An 18,182-nucleotide genomic window follows, 5' to 3' on the forward strand; every position below is an offset into this window, starting at 1 on the left:
CGACCTGGTGACCTATGCTGAGCGGCACAAGAATGCTCATATGTGAGAGATTTGCACAATCATACTCCAACCTGGAAGAGGAAAGATGTACAGCTACGAAACTACGAAGTCCAGACAATACGTCAGCTGGAGGCCCTCAGATTGATTGTGACAGGCACAGCTGGCACAGGGATGCGCTGTTAGGTGACACCCTCAAGGTCTCCACTTGGGGTCTCCGCTCCAAGTGGGGTAGCAATGCAGAAGGTAAACAGATGTGCATACAACTCCTGGTTGGAAATTATCGTTGCCTATGCATTCTCGATGGATCAATGAGCACAACCTTATGAAGTTACGTACTATAATGTCATCACAAGTTATTGTAATAATTATTATCGAGACCTGCCAATGCTTATGGATACGGGGATTAGCAATGTAAAATTAATGTAAAATTAATGTGAGTGATGTGAGTGACGTATCTTGGTCGTATATTAACCGAAGTGAATATTCGCATATTTTGTTTAAAAAATTTATAACTCATGAACCGTATATTAAAAACACTTGTAACAAAGTTCCACAGGTAGACTGTCGCATCATCATTGTTGCCTAGCAACCAACCAACCACCACCCCACAAATAACAATTGTTAACAAAAATACAATTGTTAACAAAAATTCATCAAAGTGACTGAACACATGATATAAGTGTTCAGAATGTTCTCACGGTGACTCAGGACTCAATCAGGATCTGCAGAAACTTGTATTTGAGGTTCTATCGGCAGACGCCCTTTTCCCGGGAAATATTTTCTTCGCCTACACACAGGTTTACAAGTGGCTCATGATGTCCACTGTTGTACTAACTAGCCTAAACAAACCTATAGAAGCTACAAATGCTACTCTATAGTGACTTACCAGGTTCAGGAAGATGGTCCACCTCAAGTGCGTCTTCCTCAGGATTCTCAGGCTCTTTCTTTTTAGCTTGACCTCTCTGAAAGGAAGCTTCCTACCTAGCTATGATCCCAGTCACTGTCCTCTCACTCATACTCATAGGCATCGATATTCTATTCTCACTCTCTAGCTTCCCTAGAACCTCCCTGAAGTTGTACTACGAAGAACGGTCACTTTTCTTTCAACGATTCTGATTGAACCGTACCTCGAAGCAAAATATTAAAAATACCACGTGGAAGAGCAGCTCAATGTGCATGTGCTGGTACCTGCAGTGTGCGCATAGCTCCAACACAGCTTGCACAATGACTTTTTGAAATTTATCAGTAGCCATGCCGACTATAGCGGGGAAAGGGTTAAACGACGACGAATGTGTGTTGTCATTGCGTATCTATGAGAGCAGCTCAGCTGCAAATGCTGACTATGTAGGTATAACACCATAGATACATAATTATGCTTCAGTGCGCATGCGCATGCCCACTTGCAAATTATATACATTAGACCAAATTATTCAGCTGTATGTGGTAACACATACATTTAACGGAACGTTCTGCCGTTCTGCCGCTGTCCTCCGGAGACGACCCCCACTAGAAATCTATGGGCGAACAACTAGGCCTGGTACTAGTTGTCTGCGCATGCGTCAGTCGTTCGTCAGATTCTGACGAATGGATATTCTCGTTCACTTTCGTGACATTTATATTCGTGTACTATCGTGTACTAGAAGTCAGTTTTATCATTATTGGAATCGGCTCTTAGCTGAAGCTTCTCTCTTCTCTGAAGCTTAGAAAACATTGACTGAACAACAAGGGAAGAGGTATAAAGCTTTGTCAAGCTTGTTAAGGTCAGATATTTTTGTTTTTTGTGTGGGCCCTATGCTATTCAAGTCTTGTTCATGTTTGGTAAGATATATCTATATCTAGGTAGACTATAGTATCATCATTAATAATATGGTGGATCAAGTGAAGAGTGTGACTTGGTGCTGCCATCATCAGCTAGTCGACAATGACACTATAACTTGTTTAACTTGTTTAATACGATATGTATAGATCTACACTATAGATCTACACGTATTTAGAATGTCTACTTCTCTGTACAGGAGCAATGCTCTTGGCTATACTAACGGACGAGACTGGACAGTTTAAGGTAAGGGTTTAACCGTGTTTGGTTTCTTTTAATATTGTCCTATACTTACAGGACTGGAGTATGACCTGCTCGTTCGAGCGTTGGTGGGTAGCTCAGAGGCATCTACGTTTTCTTAAGCAAAGTTTAACTGAGTTACGAGTTGGGGCATAGAATCAGAGAAGTCCAGCAGCCTGCTAAATCACGTAATTTGAAGGCATTCAATCATCTTGAAGTTGCCCTGGGTCACTGTAATCGTGCTGCAGCACAACTGGCAACTCCCCAGGCCCTTGTGAAGCAGCTCCCTCTATGTGCATCTTTTGTGCTCACTCTGTGCATTTTCTGTGTACAAATTTCGATTATAAATATTTTTGCCGACCAACAAATACAATATGAAAATTTGACCCATGCGCAGACAACTAGTACCAGGCCTAGTTGTTTGCCTAACCGTTATAAAAGCGAAAACTCGGCCTGGGATCGAGGCTAGTACCGAACAGAAGTAATTAACATTAATTATAATTATAGCACTCTATATCATTTGTTAGTACATAATTCTTTCCCCTGTTCTTTAAACAAACGTTTATGCGCACCTACAGTGCTGCATCAAAACACCTGTACTGCTCCCCCATCACACCTTGTGTCACCCTAGTAAGTGTCACCCTAGTAATTTATACCTGCATGTATGGCAGAGGAGCGAAATCACGAGGAACGCATGCAAACATGATGATGGGTTTTATGTCTCAGATGATGAACAATGATGAACATGAACATGGTTAGTAGTCCTCCTTCGTTTCCTCACTCCAGCACCAGCTACATACCACATTCATCGTATCAAACACCATCTCCAGCGTACGACCCATCTCAAACCTTTCCCCCCCCATCAGTGATTATACTGACCCTTAACTTCTTCAGTTGTTGCATTAACCAATCATGCAATAATTATATCCCTACCATAATTATCATCACGGCTTAAGGTTGGTATTATTGGCGGGTACTAATTTTAGCGGTTTGCTGAGATACTGCATTTGGCGGGTACTAATTTTAGCGATTTGAAATGACCTCGAGCGCGTGTAGCTACACGCGCCGAGGGCGGCGTCGCCAGTCTATGAAATTGAAATGACATTGTATTAATTAATGTTATCATGTTTCCTATGCAGGTGATAAGTGAGCACAGAAATACAGTACAGTAGAATTAACTAGTATTGGTGTATATGGTATTAAAAGGGTCTTCACTTGGAATAGTTATACTTTCATCCACAATGCCAACTATTTCTGCCTTCTTCCATCCTTTTAAAATTATATGTGCTCCCTTCTCTGTAGTGAAGAAGTTATACATACTCACAAGCCACTGAGCATGTAGTGGCTTCATGGTAGTCAACTTAAAATCCACATCAATATCATCCAGAGCTTTTCCATCATCAAGTTGTTTTTTGACAGCGTCACTATAGTAGGTAATGAATTTATTTTTCATATAATTCTTTGATGATCCATTCACAGTTAGATCCAGCCTCGTTAGATCCAGAGGCTGAAATATATGCGTCGCGTCATGTTGGCAGGTATAGGAACAAATTCACAATGTAACGAATGCAACTTTTCCATTACTTTTATCATATCCCATATAACCAAGGCCTTTTGTGTTAGGTCTAGTTTCAACTCTGCTCTCTGCTCTCTTCTTTACCACGTAAGGATTAATCACTTCATCTATCAATTTCAGAGTTTCTGTCTCGTTGGACCAATGTTTCTGTAGTCTTTCCTTGATATATAATTTGTAGTGGCAAAAAAAATCACCAGCCAAGGTAACAACAAAAATATTACGCATTGATTTTGATCCACTCTTGGCCATCGTTATCTTTCCAACAGAAACTCTGCGCAGTTAAGGCCTGGGTCAGGCACTGATAAGATTAATTTTATTCATTGCCAACATTTTATGTAGATCATGTAGATCATGTAGTGTTAATGAGATTCATAATGTTTACTAATGTTATTCATTGCACGTGACGTCATAAGGTCAATGTATTTGCTTAGCTAGCTGCTAGAACTATTATAGATTATCTTTGGCAACAAATACGGCGGACTTAAACAAGGTAAGAGTAGCTGTTTAGGCCCTCAAAAGATAGAGTATGTTGTTATGATTATGTTTCCTTGATGGGAAGTAAAAATGTCCAAAACTTTCTTAGCTATGCTAGCTTCTTTAGCTCTGACACAGCCACTCTAGAGGTAGGCTATTTTGTGTATCTCAAGAATACAATAACTCCTACTCTTCCCATCAAGGATACTAGTACCTAGCTATGAGATGTTCATCTAGCCTTGTTTTTGAAGCTTGATCTTGGCATCTTCAACGCCGTATTTGCACTTCTCTTTCTGAAAGTGCCATGACGTCATCACCATTTATGGGACTAATTAGCATACTAATTAGCATAATTGAATTAAGCTAATTAGTTTTTTGGAAAAAGAAAACATTGAGCTTCATTTTGGATCATTTTGATGCAGCATACACTGTATATTGCAAATAATACAGCAGTATGAACATAGTGTAAATTTTGGTGTTAAAATCTGGACCCGGGCCTTAAGTGCGCAGAGCTTGACTAGCCTTTCTTAAGTTTGAATTGTGCGTGGCATGTTGTCAAAGTGTTGCATGCATGTAATTATTACTTTACATGTGAAAAAAAGCAGAGTGACAATTTCTTGCGTCTTCTTTACATTTATGACCTTCACACGAACATTTACTCGATCAAACTCTTGCATACTTCTCAATTCCTCGACTTCGCACCAATGCTATCAATGCTATCAACATCAGCAACTTGAAACGTACGAGACGAGACATCAATTTTCGTGTATCGCTTTGAACATCACAGTTCTCGAGAAGCATAGGCTCTGGCTGAATTCCTCTAGCTTAGACACTATCAAAACCAACGAGTCGCTCTTCTCATCTTCTATTTTTAATTGGAGAGACTTGAGCAAGCAATGCCTCAAGACTTACATGAGTGGACGGTTCACATGCAGCTTTCTTGGGAGTCCTCTTCTATCGGATTCTGGTGTTGGCACGTCCTCTTGGAGCGATCTTTTTGGATCTGCAGCTTGAAAATCGTGGAAGCCTTTAAATAAATCTAGTCACAGTCACAGTCACAAGGAACAGTCACAAGGATCAGCAGGTTTGCTGGATTGTAGGATTGTACCCTACCGCATTGTACTCTACATAAAATTGAGGAGTCACTGTAGACGTAGTTGCAATGGACCAACCAGATTGCAGGATTTACCCTACCGCATTGTACGATTTTATAACCGTTGTGCTCATTTCTGATCAACAATCTCAAACCTACCAGCAGTATAAAAGCTGTGATAAAAGCAGCACTGCAGTGCAGACTAGCTGGTATCAAGTCCAGCTTTTTTACAGAGCCAGGAATAGTGAAGACTGTAGGAATCAGAGAGGCAGAACTTTTGTTTCAAGAAGAAAGGATTAAGTTAAGAATCTGAGATTTGAATCTAGAAGATATGACAGAATAAAGGCTGGTATGAGAAAAAAGACAGAATGCGACACAAGCGAGAGGTAGAAAGAAAAGAGGGAAGAGGAAATGGGAAGAGAAAGAGACTGACAATAAGTCAATAATTATGTACAAATTCATCACCCATTGAACTGAACCAATTATGTAGCTGATCTGTTAAAGAATTCTTTATGTCACATTTTGTTTGGAAATCTAGCAATTTTTTGCACACGGTATTTCCAATGCCAACAATTCTTAAATGAAATAAAGGGATCTGTGTACAGAAAAGTAACCTCAGAACCAAGGTAGTTTATCATCACGGACAAAAAAAAGCAGGTTGGCTTTTTTTGGCATATCTTTGTCTGGTCGTCTTGGTTGGTTGGCCATGGTTGGCCATGCATATATTATATATAAGTCTTTGTCGGCAAATCTTTGTCTTGGTTGGTTAGCCGTGCATATATAGGCCAACCAACTCTTCTCTTGGTGTATGGTAAACTTCTCTTGTTCGTGTCAATGAGAGAAGTTATGTTATCAGGTGCATGCGAAGCATCACGTCGAGCGTCGAGGTCACCAATTTAGTAGTTTAGTTACTAATAATATTTCATTCCAAATTCTTGTCCACAAACATAAAGTGACCACAAACATAAAGTGACGTGAATGTATGATACAGGTGTGTGATGATACAGGTGTGTGCGTAAGAGGCTAACAAAAGAATCACAAAAAAGAGATGAATAAAGTAGTAGCGCATTGCGTGATTAAATTCTATTGCGTATTGCGTATTACGTAACATGATATAATAACGGAAAACTGGTAAAGGTGACTACAGAAATAGGTGACTACAAAAATCAACTAGAGCACTGACCCTCGGCTGGTGACATAAAGAAACCAGAAGAGTGATTAATGCAGTGCATGTAGCATGTATGCATGTATGACTACTCAAGAGCAATAAAACTAAACCAGACTTGGAGGCATGCTGAAACATTTGAGTGGTACATGCTTTGAGTGGTACATGTCACATTAGACATGCACTGTGGATAGGGATGACAGCAAAGAAGCCTGGAGCTTAGACTTAGAGAGGTATGGCTCCTGCCAGGCTGGAGTATAGGATCCAGAGTCAGCCAACAAACAGACCAACAGACTACTATACCCGCTGGCCGCGGCACGGCCTCGGGTAATAATGGTCTGATGCTGACACGTCAGTTTCCACTACAGGGAGAAGTGGTGTACCAATCTTATTGGTGGGAGATCTGCTTTGATTGCTGATTCAACGAACAATTGTATCTTAACACTTAACACTTTGGGAAGATGACATTGACACGCTACTACATGTCAAAGATGCTTGTCCGTGTTTTCAACGACGACTTTAGTCTCTCAAAAATTGACAATGTAAATGAACACACTACAGACACGCGGCTTGAAGGTGTAACTATAAACTATAATTGCTATCAAAGATTTTCAAAACTTCCAGAAGTGCAAAACAATGCAGATGTGCATACAACTCCTGGTCTGGAAATTACGACACTATGCTGATATGCATTCTCGATGGAGGATTGGTCAATGACTTATGAAGTTACGTACAATTATTATGTACAATGTCATCACAAGTGTTTCAAACATTATTTTATTGCTTGCCTGAATAATAATTATTATCGAGACCTGCCAATGCTAGCAACGTAAGTGACCTCTATTATAATGCGTACGTATATTAAACGACGACGAATGTTTGTCCATCAACCTGTCCATCAACCTTTAATCTATGAGGGCGGCTCAGCTGGTATATATAATAGACTGATTATGCTTCGGTGCGCATGCGCATGCCCACTTGCAAATTCAAAACATGTATATACGTTAGACAAACTTGTTTCCACCGATTCAGGCATCAGCGCTTTCTTTGAGTTATGATCTGAATTTTTTTGTGCATGAACTACAATAATTATCCTCAGCGGAAGTCTTAGACACTAGTAGGTACAGAGTACCTAGTTGTTTTGTTTTGAGGTAGTAAATATGTTAGGCATAGAACTTTTGAGTTTATGCTAGTTAATGAGCATGTACTGTAATAGTGTAGTTTTCATCTACATAATAGTTATAGGCTGAGTCCAAGGGCCCGAGGCTGTAAAGAAGACTCTGTTTCATCAAACCTCAAGCAACTTTGCTCTGGCTAAAAAAACTCACACTGAAGGCAGTTTGTCATGTTTCCGTCTCGTTATAGTTAGCTCTGCAGGTAGCTGCAAGAGTGAGATTAAAGCGGCACTGCAGAACACAAAGACTTTTAAAAATTAGTTTTCTGCTTACAGATGTTGCTAAGCATTCCATGTATGTATCATGTTAAATGCATGTAGTGAACATATAATGGACCTCCGTAGAAGACCTCTGCAAGTAACCAATCAGATTGCACCATTTGTGACAAGCATCTCTTCGTTGCTAAGGCAGCCCTTCTTGCACAAATTTCTGCAATGATCATCCTGTTGTTATTTGCTACATCCAAAGCTGCCTACTGCACAATTGTTTCTGTTATCAAATTCAAAACAAGATGGCGTTTTTACGCACAAAACATATTTGCTTCTGTTGTACTGTTGTACTGTGCTGGCTCAAGGTATCTGTCTTATATACTATAATAATACATCCAGTTTATCTTAAATACATGTGACCAGGCTCTGGGAAAACAGACCAATTGAGACTACAGTGCATAATCTCATAAAATTTTTCTTTGCTTATAGTTATATAACTACAGTCTTTTTACTACCTCTCTGCAAACATGCACCTTAATTTGGCAATCTTTGAGTGGGCGTTTCTCAATACCAACGCGCATAACTCAGGCATGGAACGAGGTATGTGCGTAGGCAATTCTTTGCTCTATCATCTGGTATATAGATCGCAAAAATTATAGCTTGCGCCAATTGGTCTGTTTTCCCGAGCCTGTTACATATACCTCCTGTACAAGAAAATCCCTCTCTTTGATAATACTTGCTCTGAAATATTGATTTTCTCAGAAACAAAAAATTGTTATTCTTGTTTTAGTCTGCAGCTATAAGATGCAAGATGGATGCAAGATGATTGTCTAAGCGCCAGAAAAAAATAATTCCAACAACTTTTTTAGGACCTAAAAAATTATGCTGATGCTGATGTAGCGGCTGGCGCTATAATTACATCAACTTTACAGTATCACTTCTGGTTTCTTTATGTCATTTTTGTGGCAGCTGCAGTTGAACGGACCTAGCTAAGGTGTCTGGCTGTAAAGCATTGACTAAACAGACTCAACAAGACAGAAAATGTGATGCAATCTGAGAAAAGAGACCACTTCGCGGTAAAAGTCAATTAGAGCTATAGGCGTATTCATGACTCATGGTGTTAATTGATTAATAACGTTTTAATAGCTTATATGTATCTACAGACCTTCTGCTACCTGTCTACGAAGTCTGAAGCTCTGAATCCATCTCTTTCCACCCGAGCGAGCCGTCAGAAAACTGTCACTATTGTTCACTTTTTATAAAAAAATTTTGCCACGTAAACGATTTTTCCGCCTACGCGACACGGAAATATCCGGTAGTATACGGGGGGATTTTCCCCTTGCGGTAGAATTTACATCCGTTACTTAGCTACTAAAATTATAATGCACGTTCACGCATGGTCTATTCTGCATTGATGGCGACACATACGAGTGCAAGGGAAGCTTCTAAAGCTATAAATGATCTACTGCACTACTCTCTCGAGGACCAGGATGCCTTGCTAGATGTCCTAGATGAGTATTTCACTTCTCCTGAAGACCTGGAAGAAGACAGTGATGCAATGGACACCACAGGTAAAATACACATCAAAATAAATACAGTATACGCTAAAATAAGACAGCTTGACATGCAAAACACATACATAATTATAAATGCACAATAATACTACCTAACATAACTACACAGAGTGTGACATAGAGGATGAGAGAGAAGAATTTAACAGTGACGAAGAAACAGACGTGGACGACGAAATTGACATTTCTACAGATACGACAGTAACAGAGGCAATGTCCAAATTACAGCAGGTTTGTGATGTTGAGGTGGAACTCACTCGATCAGACGCTGAAGAGAAGAAGGAGGTACACGATTTTTGCCGAAAAGAGTGTGGGTGTAGTCTGTGGAAACAGAAGTGCTGCTCGCTCCAGTTTTCAGTTCACGAAGTCGAAGACGTTCGTTCCCAGTGCGCAAGCCTCTCCCACGACGAGCTGGATATGGTTCTTTTAGGACAAATCATGGCCACATCCAACAATAGAGACACGGTTGTTACAGCATCTGGGCATAAAAAGTCACCGCGACAGAAAGCGTACACCAGATATTTTCACCAGGGATTGATTGTTTGTGCCAAAATGTTCTTGTTTTTCCATGGTGTTAGTCGCACACGTATGAAGGCCCTGGCCCAAAGATACAAAGAAAATGGATTGACCCCAAGGATCCATGGTAACACCAAGCGTTCCCCGAAGTGGACACTTTCTCTCTCTTCAGCTGAATTCGTTGTTGGTTTTTTGGTCCACTACACTCAACTCCACGGGCTTCTTTTACCAGGCCGTGTGCCTGGTTACAGTCGATCAGACCTGAAGCTGCTACCCTCTAGTGCGACCAAGCGTTCAATTTGGATCGAATATCATCAATCGGCCATCAATGACAGCAGTATTCACACAGTTGTGTACAGCACCTTCTGTCGGCTCTGGCGTACTCTCCTACCACAAGTTCTCATAATGAAGCCAATGTCCGATCTCTGTTGGCAGTGTCAGCAAAACAGCACGGCTATCATTCGTTCTGCCAACAGCCAGGAATCCGATAAAAGCTCAACTCTCAAGGCTGCTGAAGACCACCTAACGCACGTACAGTTGGAGCGATCGTACTATCGAGCGATTTGTGATGACTGTCGACAAGAAGTCCGAACATGCTTCACAGAAAACGGCACCTTCTCACCACCACTGCCTCACTCGGGAATCCCTGCAAACACCAAGAGAATAAAAGTGCATTATTCATTTGATTATGCTCAGCAAGTACATTACCCATGTGATCCTCTGCAGCCTGGGCCAATCTTTTTTTTGACACCTCGGAAGTGCTCAATTTTTGGTGTTCATTGCGAAGCCATCCCCCGTCAAGTAAACTTCCTTGGAGACGAGGCAGGAGATTGTGGCAAGGGAGCAAATACCGTCATCAGCCAGCTTCACTATTACTTCGAACACCATGGCCTAGGGGAGACGGAGGTGTACCTGCACGCTGACAATTGTACGGGTCAAAACAAAAACAGCTGCATGATCCACTACCTTTGTTGGCGTTGTATGACAGGACGGCACACGAAGGCCACAATCTCGTTCATGGTTGTCGGCCACACCAAGTTTGCTCCAGATTGGTGCTTTGGTCTTTTGAAACAGCGGTACAGAAGAACGAGAATTGGCTGTCTCACAGATATTGCTACCGTTGTCAACCAGTCTGCAGTCTGCAATGTCTCCCAGCTCGTTATTAGAGAGGACGGGACAACAGTTGTGCCTGTGTTTGATTGGACCAGTTTTTTTGCTGTCCGGATGAAGAAACTGACTGGTATCAAAAAGTTTCACCACTTTTACTTCGATTCGGCAAAACCAGGCGAGGTCGTTGTGAAAGTGCGCTCCGATTCAGCCGAAACGAAATACGAGTTGCTGAAACAGCCTTGGACTCCTGATCCTCAAACACTTCCCGACAAAGTTCCACCAAGAGGGCTCTCAAGTGAACGTCAGTGGTACTTATACGAAAAAATCCGTCCGTTCTGTCCCTTTGAATCACAAGACGTAACTTGTCCCTTGCCTACCGCTCCAAGGCCAACCAGTCGCCATGGAACTCCAGCTACAACACCTCCTCCCCCTGAGTCATCCCAGCCACCTGCAAAAAAACGGAGATGTGGTTTGTGCAGGCAGGAAGGACATGTTCGAACTGTTTGCCCTCAAAGACAAGACTGAATTATTTTTTATACTTATAATATACTTATTACACTATTGCATACTTCACATGAAATGTTGTGACTGTTACTCATTCAAGTTAAGCAAGTTAAGCAAGAAACACACTAAAGGCTAGCTAGATCTAGGGTGTAATTTAACTTACTTGAGTTAGAGAAGGTATCCTTAGCCCTGGAGCTATCTTGCTTCCAAACGGTGAGATGTGTGACTGCTGTGCCCTATTCTGTTGTAGTCATTAGCTCAAGAGCTTCAGGAGTAAGCGATGGAAGTAGTATACTTTATCTACAAGGCCCTAAAGCTTTCTTAGAAAAATAATTTTAATATCTACCACGTGTGTACTATTTTTTGCATTACGTAATGCATTACCTAATGCATAACGCGGAAAGATTACTAGAATGCAATATTGCATTCGAAAATTTGTCAATGTTTAAGGGGCGTTTTCTCAATAACGTTATTTCAGAGCAGAGAGTTTCAAACGATCATAACTTCGTCATACTATGAGGTATGTGCACGCTAAGCAGAGCATTACGTAGGTAATTTTCTGCTCTATCAGCAGGTGTATAGATCGCAGATTTTTTTGATCAAGCGAAGTGGTCTCTTTTCTCAGATTGCATCACAAATTTTCTTTGAATCTTACTGTATGGGCATAAGTTAATAATAAATATTGGATTTCCAACGAATGTTCCACAATACGATTGCCTTCGGACATTAAAATTGTCGAGAGCTGCTTTAATAAATGGGCCATCCTCTTTCTTGAATCCTTTCATGATGAGTTTGTTTGGCATTCAGTTTGTTTGCTTGCAGGCATGGGTCACCCTCCTCACTCTCTCCTAGCACAATCATTGACTTCTTCCTACAAAATAATGTAATTAAATCTCTGTCATCCGTGAGGGTCCTGGCTCTGGCAAAGTCGTGGGAGCCACCCCGCTATCCTGTTTTCACAGCAGTCTTATAGATGAAATACGGTATAAAACGTTGTTCCGTTTGTGTGGAATAAACGGAATCAAACGGACGATTGTAATGTACGGACCTATTGCAATAACCGTCCTTACCGGAATCAAACATACAGACACATACGGATAATAGCTTCTCTAATACGGAGATCCGTTGCGTTTGTGTAGATTCTCGCAAGCCACGCCTGTTCACAAAGTATCCCCTTCGCGTTAAGGGGCGTGGCTTGCAAGACTTTTGCAAAATACTCGGACTAGACTATACTAGACTATGGCTACTCGTACTCCTGCAGACGATAATGATTCTCCTCATCCAAAGAAAAGGAAGAGAGCTTCTTTGTATTGTAAGCACTGTGACCGTGAAGGCACTGTGACCGTGAAGTGTCGAAATCTACCTTCTACCGCCATTGTGAGCAGTTTTTTGATCACTCATCCAAGGCTGATACCTGGCAACCGCCTGACCTCTCAAGATGTTAATACCAGTACAGCAGGTAATCTAAGGTTGCAACCCCAGAAACCAAGCCCAAATGGCCGAAACCATCTGATGGTTGTCATGGTTCATAGTTTAATACGCACACCAATTAATAATATGGCTTGCGGTATATAAAATCTTATTTAGCGACTAACCAACTTCTTACTTTTTGGCAGGTGATGACGCATCTCAAACCGGTAGCTTAAAAGACTCGGACTCCTCTGACAGTGATCAGGACCCTCCAAACGTAGATACACACAGTACTGATCAGGTACAAACGAAGCTTTATAATAAATGTTGAACTAGAGTACACTTGATGCATAACAGATCTTCAGTAGTATTTTTCATGATCTTTATACTGTAGATACATTGATTTTTTGTCCTTTTGATGTTCAGGTTGAAGAAATTTGGCCGTCCAGTGATAGTAGTGACAATGACACTGGCACAGATTCTGGAGAATGTACCGATAAGAATCAGCCTATTTGGCAACTGGTCTATTTCTTAGTCCTCTGGCAGTCCTTGTATCGTATTTCTAATGCTGCCCTCACTGCTCTACTCAAGTTTTTGTCCCTTTTCTTTAGAATTTTTCAGCCATATGTCGTCCAAAGCCGGGAAAGGGTTAATACAACAGTGGAGCGTAGGTGAAGAAAATATTTCCCGGGAAAAGGGCTAGAACCAGATCCTGATTGAGTCCTGAGTGAGCCAACATTCTGAACACTTATAACATCATACAATAATTGTTTGTGTGTGAATTTTTGTTAACAATTGGGTGGTGGTTGGTTGCTAGGCAACAATGATGATTCCATGAATGCCACAGGTCCGGTTCTACCTGTGGAACTCTGTGGAACTTTGTTAAAAGTGTTTTTAATAACACTTTTTAATTAAAGCAGGGAAAGGGTTAAATTGAGGTTTATGTTATTATACCGTATCTGTAACACCGTATCTGTAACAGGGAGAGTCCTAGCCTTAAGAGAGTCCTAGCCTTAAGGGTGCTGGGCCACCTACGCCCACACACTGTTGCTAAGGAAAACTAACTATGAAACTGCTGCCAGTAGAGACATGGGTCCTTTACTATACTAGTGCCTACAAGAATAAATATCACCCAGAAGAGATACAGCGAGCCATTTTTAGTGAATAGCTAAAAATGGTTAAAAATGGTTCCGCTTAGAAAACCACTAGTGCTAGGGACTTGATTTTTATATCAGAACGTTTTTTTAGGAACATCCTGTGTTGTTTAATTTATAGAACTCTCTGTAATCTTGTTAACATGCGTTAACTATGCTAAATATAGGCCCTATCCTGCACGTGGAACTCCAGATTGAACGTTTTAACGCTTACCCTCTACGGTAATGGCTAAATAGCTTGCAGATGAAAGCCACGCCCCACGCCCCCAAATAATATTGCGGTAGTACGGTAGTACAATGTACATTGCGAGCGCAGCCACAACTAATGAGATATAAGCACGCAGTGATTGTAAACTTTGCGTGTGCAATTATTGCAGCCAGCCATACTATCTGCATTCTTGTGGTTAAATGTGGTTAAATACAGAATAAATACAGAATAAATAACAATTGAAATGACTTGTAACTATTGACCCCAGAGGTATCTTGACACCATCTTCGTTGCCTAGCAACTGACCACCCCCACTAATTAGCAATTGTTTACAAACATTCACAACTATGTACACAAATAATATTGTATGAAGGCACAGAGTGGCTAAAGACACTAAATAAGTGTTCTCAATGTTCTCACGGTCTGCGAGGTCGTATCAGCAGACGCCCTTTTCCTGGGAAATGTTTTCTTCACCTACACACAGGTTTACAAGTTCAATGGTGGCTCATGATGTCCACTGCTGTACTAACTAGCCTAAATACAGTTATACTGAAGCTATCAAGACTACAGGACTACAGATGCTACTCTAGACTTACCAGATCCAAGAAGTTGTTCCATCGCAAGAGCTTCTTCCTCAGGCCTTCCGGGCTCTATATTTTCTAGCTTTTTATCTAGCTATGATCCCAGTCCCAGTCCTCTCACTCAACAAGGCCATAAGCATCGATATTCTCACTGTCTAGCTACTTTAGAACCTCACTGAGATTGTACTACGAAGATCTTGAATTGTCTTTCGACATTACTGTACAAAGCGTACCTCGAGGCAGCATATTAAAGATACCATGTGAAAGAGCAGCTCAATGCGCATGCTCAATGCGCATGTGCTGGTACCTACAGTGTGTGCATAGCTCCAACACAGTGGGCACAACGAATTTTTGAAAATGACCACTAGAGTGGCCGTCATATGACGGCTTCAACGGGGAAAGGGTTAAATACCAAAATTTACACTATGTTCATACTGCTGTATTATTTGCAATATGCTGCATCAAAATGATCGCTCTATGTTTTCGTTAACTAATTCAATTATGCTAATTAGTCCCATAAATGGTGATGACGTCATGGCAGTTTTAAGATCAAGCTTCAAAAATGGCTAGATGAACATCTCATAGTACTAGGATCCAGCTGGGGAAGAGTAAAAGTTACTGCATTCTTGAGATACAGCCTACCTAAAGAAGCATATTAATTTCCCCAGCTGGAAATCTACATCAAATGTTGGCAATGAATAAAATTAATGTTATTGGTGCCTGACCCAGGCCTTAAGTACCCAGAGTCTATTGTAGTCTATTGTTCACTATAACATCAAAAAAGAAGTCCATGTGGATACATCTACGTTACAGCGCAAAACTGCCCAGCTATTCCTACTCAATGGGAAGAAGTACACTTTGCAGGTGGAAATATACTCAGATATCGAGGACCAAGTAAAAAGAATAATGGTACGAGTTAGCCATGACGAGGAATGGGAATGCGAAATCAACTTATTCTTGACAGAAGTGAGCCCATGCATCCTGAACCTGATAGTTCCGAGCGATCTATATCCGACTAACATTAATCAACCCCTGCATTGTGCATAGTTTTTTTGTATACTTATTATGTATTGTTATATATTGTCATACTAGGGCATACGTATTCATATACGCAGGCGCCAAGCTCGGATTGAAATTTATAACAGAGATACAGGGGATTGGAAACGAAATTTTTGCGTGAAGCGTTCCGCGTTATAGGGTGTGGCTAAAACTACAAAGGATTATATTTATAGTCAGCATGCTCATTACCTGTCTTGATTGCTCTACAATGTGCTGCGCTGTACATAGAAACAGTGAAATTGATCATTTTTAATGTTGATTTTTTTGAATTTAGCTGAAAAAAGTCGACTAAGCCATGCAGCCACTATTACTAGACAAATAAATGCTATGCAAGAAGAACTATGAAGTCGTAGGAGGGACAGGCCCGTGGTGTGTCTGAAAGTATACTAAAGCACTAAAGCAGTTTGAAGGACTATACTGCAAACGTTTATGAACAGTACAGCTTATTTATAGCATGAAGCCATTCTATGTTGCACTTAGATACATAATAACCAAGTCAAGCAATGTCCTTTGCTGTTTTGACTTCACAGGAGGGACCGAGAAAAGTTGACATAGAGTAATTCAAGCTAAACTCAAAAAAATAGAGTAAAGACAACGGACTTAGAGCGGTGTAAGCTTACTTCTCTCACAGGCTCTCTAGTGGATAGGAGAGCTAGAAACCAGGGATACAAAACCGTAGCGCAGTCCTCCGCAATAATTACACGGAGTGCTTCACCGGATGTCAGTCCTTTTACATAGGGCGTGGGCGTGGGCGAATCCCCTTTCTTTTGTATCTCTGTTTATGGTGAATAATCATATGACATTTTCGAAGAACATCAAATAATGATAAAATAACTTGTAAGAATTGTTAGTTACGGGAAACATTACTAATGATTTTGTTCGGAGTGTATGAAAGTTGAAGGATCGGCCATAAGAATTTTATTTGTTTGTCAGTGGCACTTGTGATTGTGTCATTTGCTTTATGATTGGCAAGGAGTGACGATGACAAGTTTAGCAGATAGTTGTTTCAGCTTGTTGACTTGTACGACTTGTACTAATTGTCCTGTTGGAGAAGTGTGATGTGTAGTCACGGTGCTACTGAGTAGAATTTATGAGCTGACCTTTCTTCATCCGACTGCTGCCGCCTAGCTGTGGCTCTTCGGTCTCTGTCCTGTTGTGTGTTTCTCTCTAGCTGCTCTGTAGAGAGAGCTGCATGCCGGTTTGCACTACGAGAGCGGGTGGCTAGCTAGCTAGCTTGCACGGGTACGGGTACGGTACGCCACGCTCATTGCAATGGCCACGCCCTAGCACATCGTTTTCTTCTTTATTGACTCGTACTGCCCCCCGGGGGAGCCCAACCCACATCCGTTGCAGACATATATACAAATATACAAATATATCCACATGGGCCAGAATCAGGTAGTACGATTATTCGCCTCGCTTCCCGCTCGGCAATAATATTATGTAGCGATCAAAAACTATAATTATATATAGCATGGGAACGACAAACAGTATTCAGTTAAACCATAATGTTCAAGCAATCTCCAGTCGGTCTAGCATGCCACGTCTAGCATGCCACGAGCGCGTTATTTTTTTCTAAACTACTATATTATAGTATCATGCTAGTATAGCTATATCATGCATACTATATATATATCACGTACATACTATATATAATTATTATCATGCATTATATACCGTATAGCTGGTAATTTTCGTGGGGCAAAATATTCGTGGTTTTCGTGGTTGGAGGTATGACCACGAATATTTTACCCACGAATATTTTACCCACGAATATTTTACCCACGAATGAAGCGACCTTGCCTACCTTTACCGACAATCCAAGCAGCAACCACGAAAATATTATGTCTCAATATTGCTGAACCACGAATATTTTGTCCCCCGAAAATTACCCGCTATACGGTATCATGCATACTATATATCATGCATACTATATATATCATGTACTGCATACTATATATAAATTATCATGCATACTAATAATTATATATCATATGTATGGATACTGAAGATTATCACGAGTCTGTGCCTGCAAGGCACGAGTGACAGTTAGAGTGACAGTTACATTACATTTATTGCTTGGCAACCAAAATGCAGGTTGAATCTGCCAGAAGAATGCGTAGACAAAAAAAGACAAGAAAAACGTTGACAACCAGCAACCCGTTTTGAAAATGGATAGTTCTGAAGCATGTGCTTGCTTTCTATCATGCTCCAGTGTATCAGAAGAGGAAACATGCACCGCTATAACGTGTGACAACCGTTTTTGAAGCCAAAACGACTTTATACAAGTCCGAACAGGCGGTGCAGTACAATTCTACATG

At 40.9% G+C, this 18,182-nt stretch overlaps 1 protein-coding gene across 1 annotated transcript; it reads left to right on the plus strand.

Moving 5' to 3' along the window:
* The first annotated feature begins 7,708 nt into the window (after positions 1 to 7,708).
* LOC135332176 (uncharacterized) lies at positions 7,709 to 11,782 on the plus strand. Its single transcript, XM_064527530.1, has one exon. It carries the CDS (start codon positions 9,533 to 9,535, stop codon positions 11,468 to 11,470), a length of 1,938 nt encoding a protein of 645 aa, XP_064383600.1. The 5' UTR covers positions 7,709 to 9,532; the 3' UTR covers positions 11,471 to 11,782.
* The last annotated feature ends 6,400 nt before the right edge of the window (positions 11,783 to 18,182 follow it).

This window comes from Halichondria panicea, chromosome 2 (assembly GCF_963675165.1).
Source record: "Halichondria panicea chromosome 2, odHalPani1.1, whole genome shotgun sequence".
Classification (NCBI taxonomy): domain Eukaryota; kingdom Metazoa; phylum Porifera; class Demospongiae; order Suberitida; family Halichondriidae; genus Halichondria; species Halichondria panicea.

Excerpts from the sequence above, each read along its gene's own strand:
- LOC135332176 (XM_064527530.1), top strand. The coding sequence starts at position 9,533 with ATGTCCAAATTACAGCAGGTTTGTGATGTTGAGGTGGAACTCACTCGA.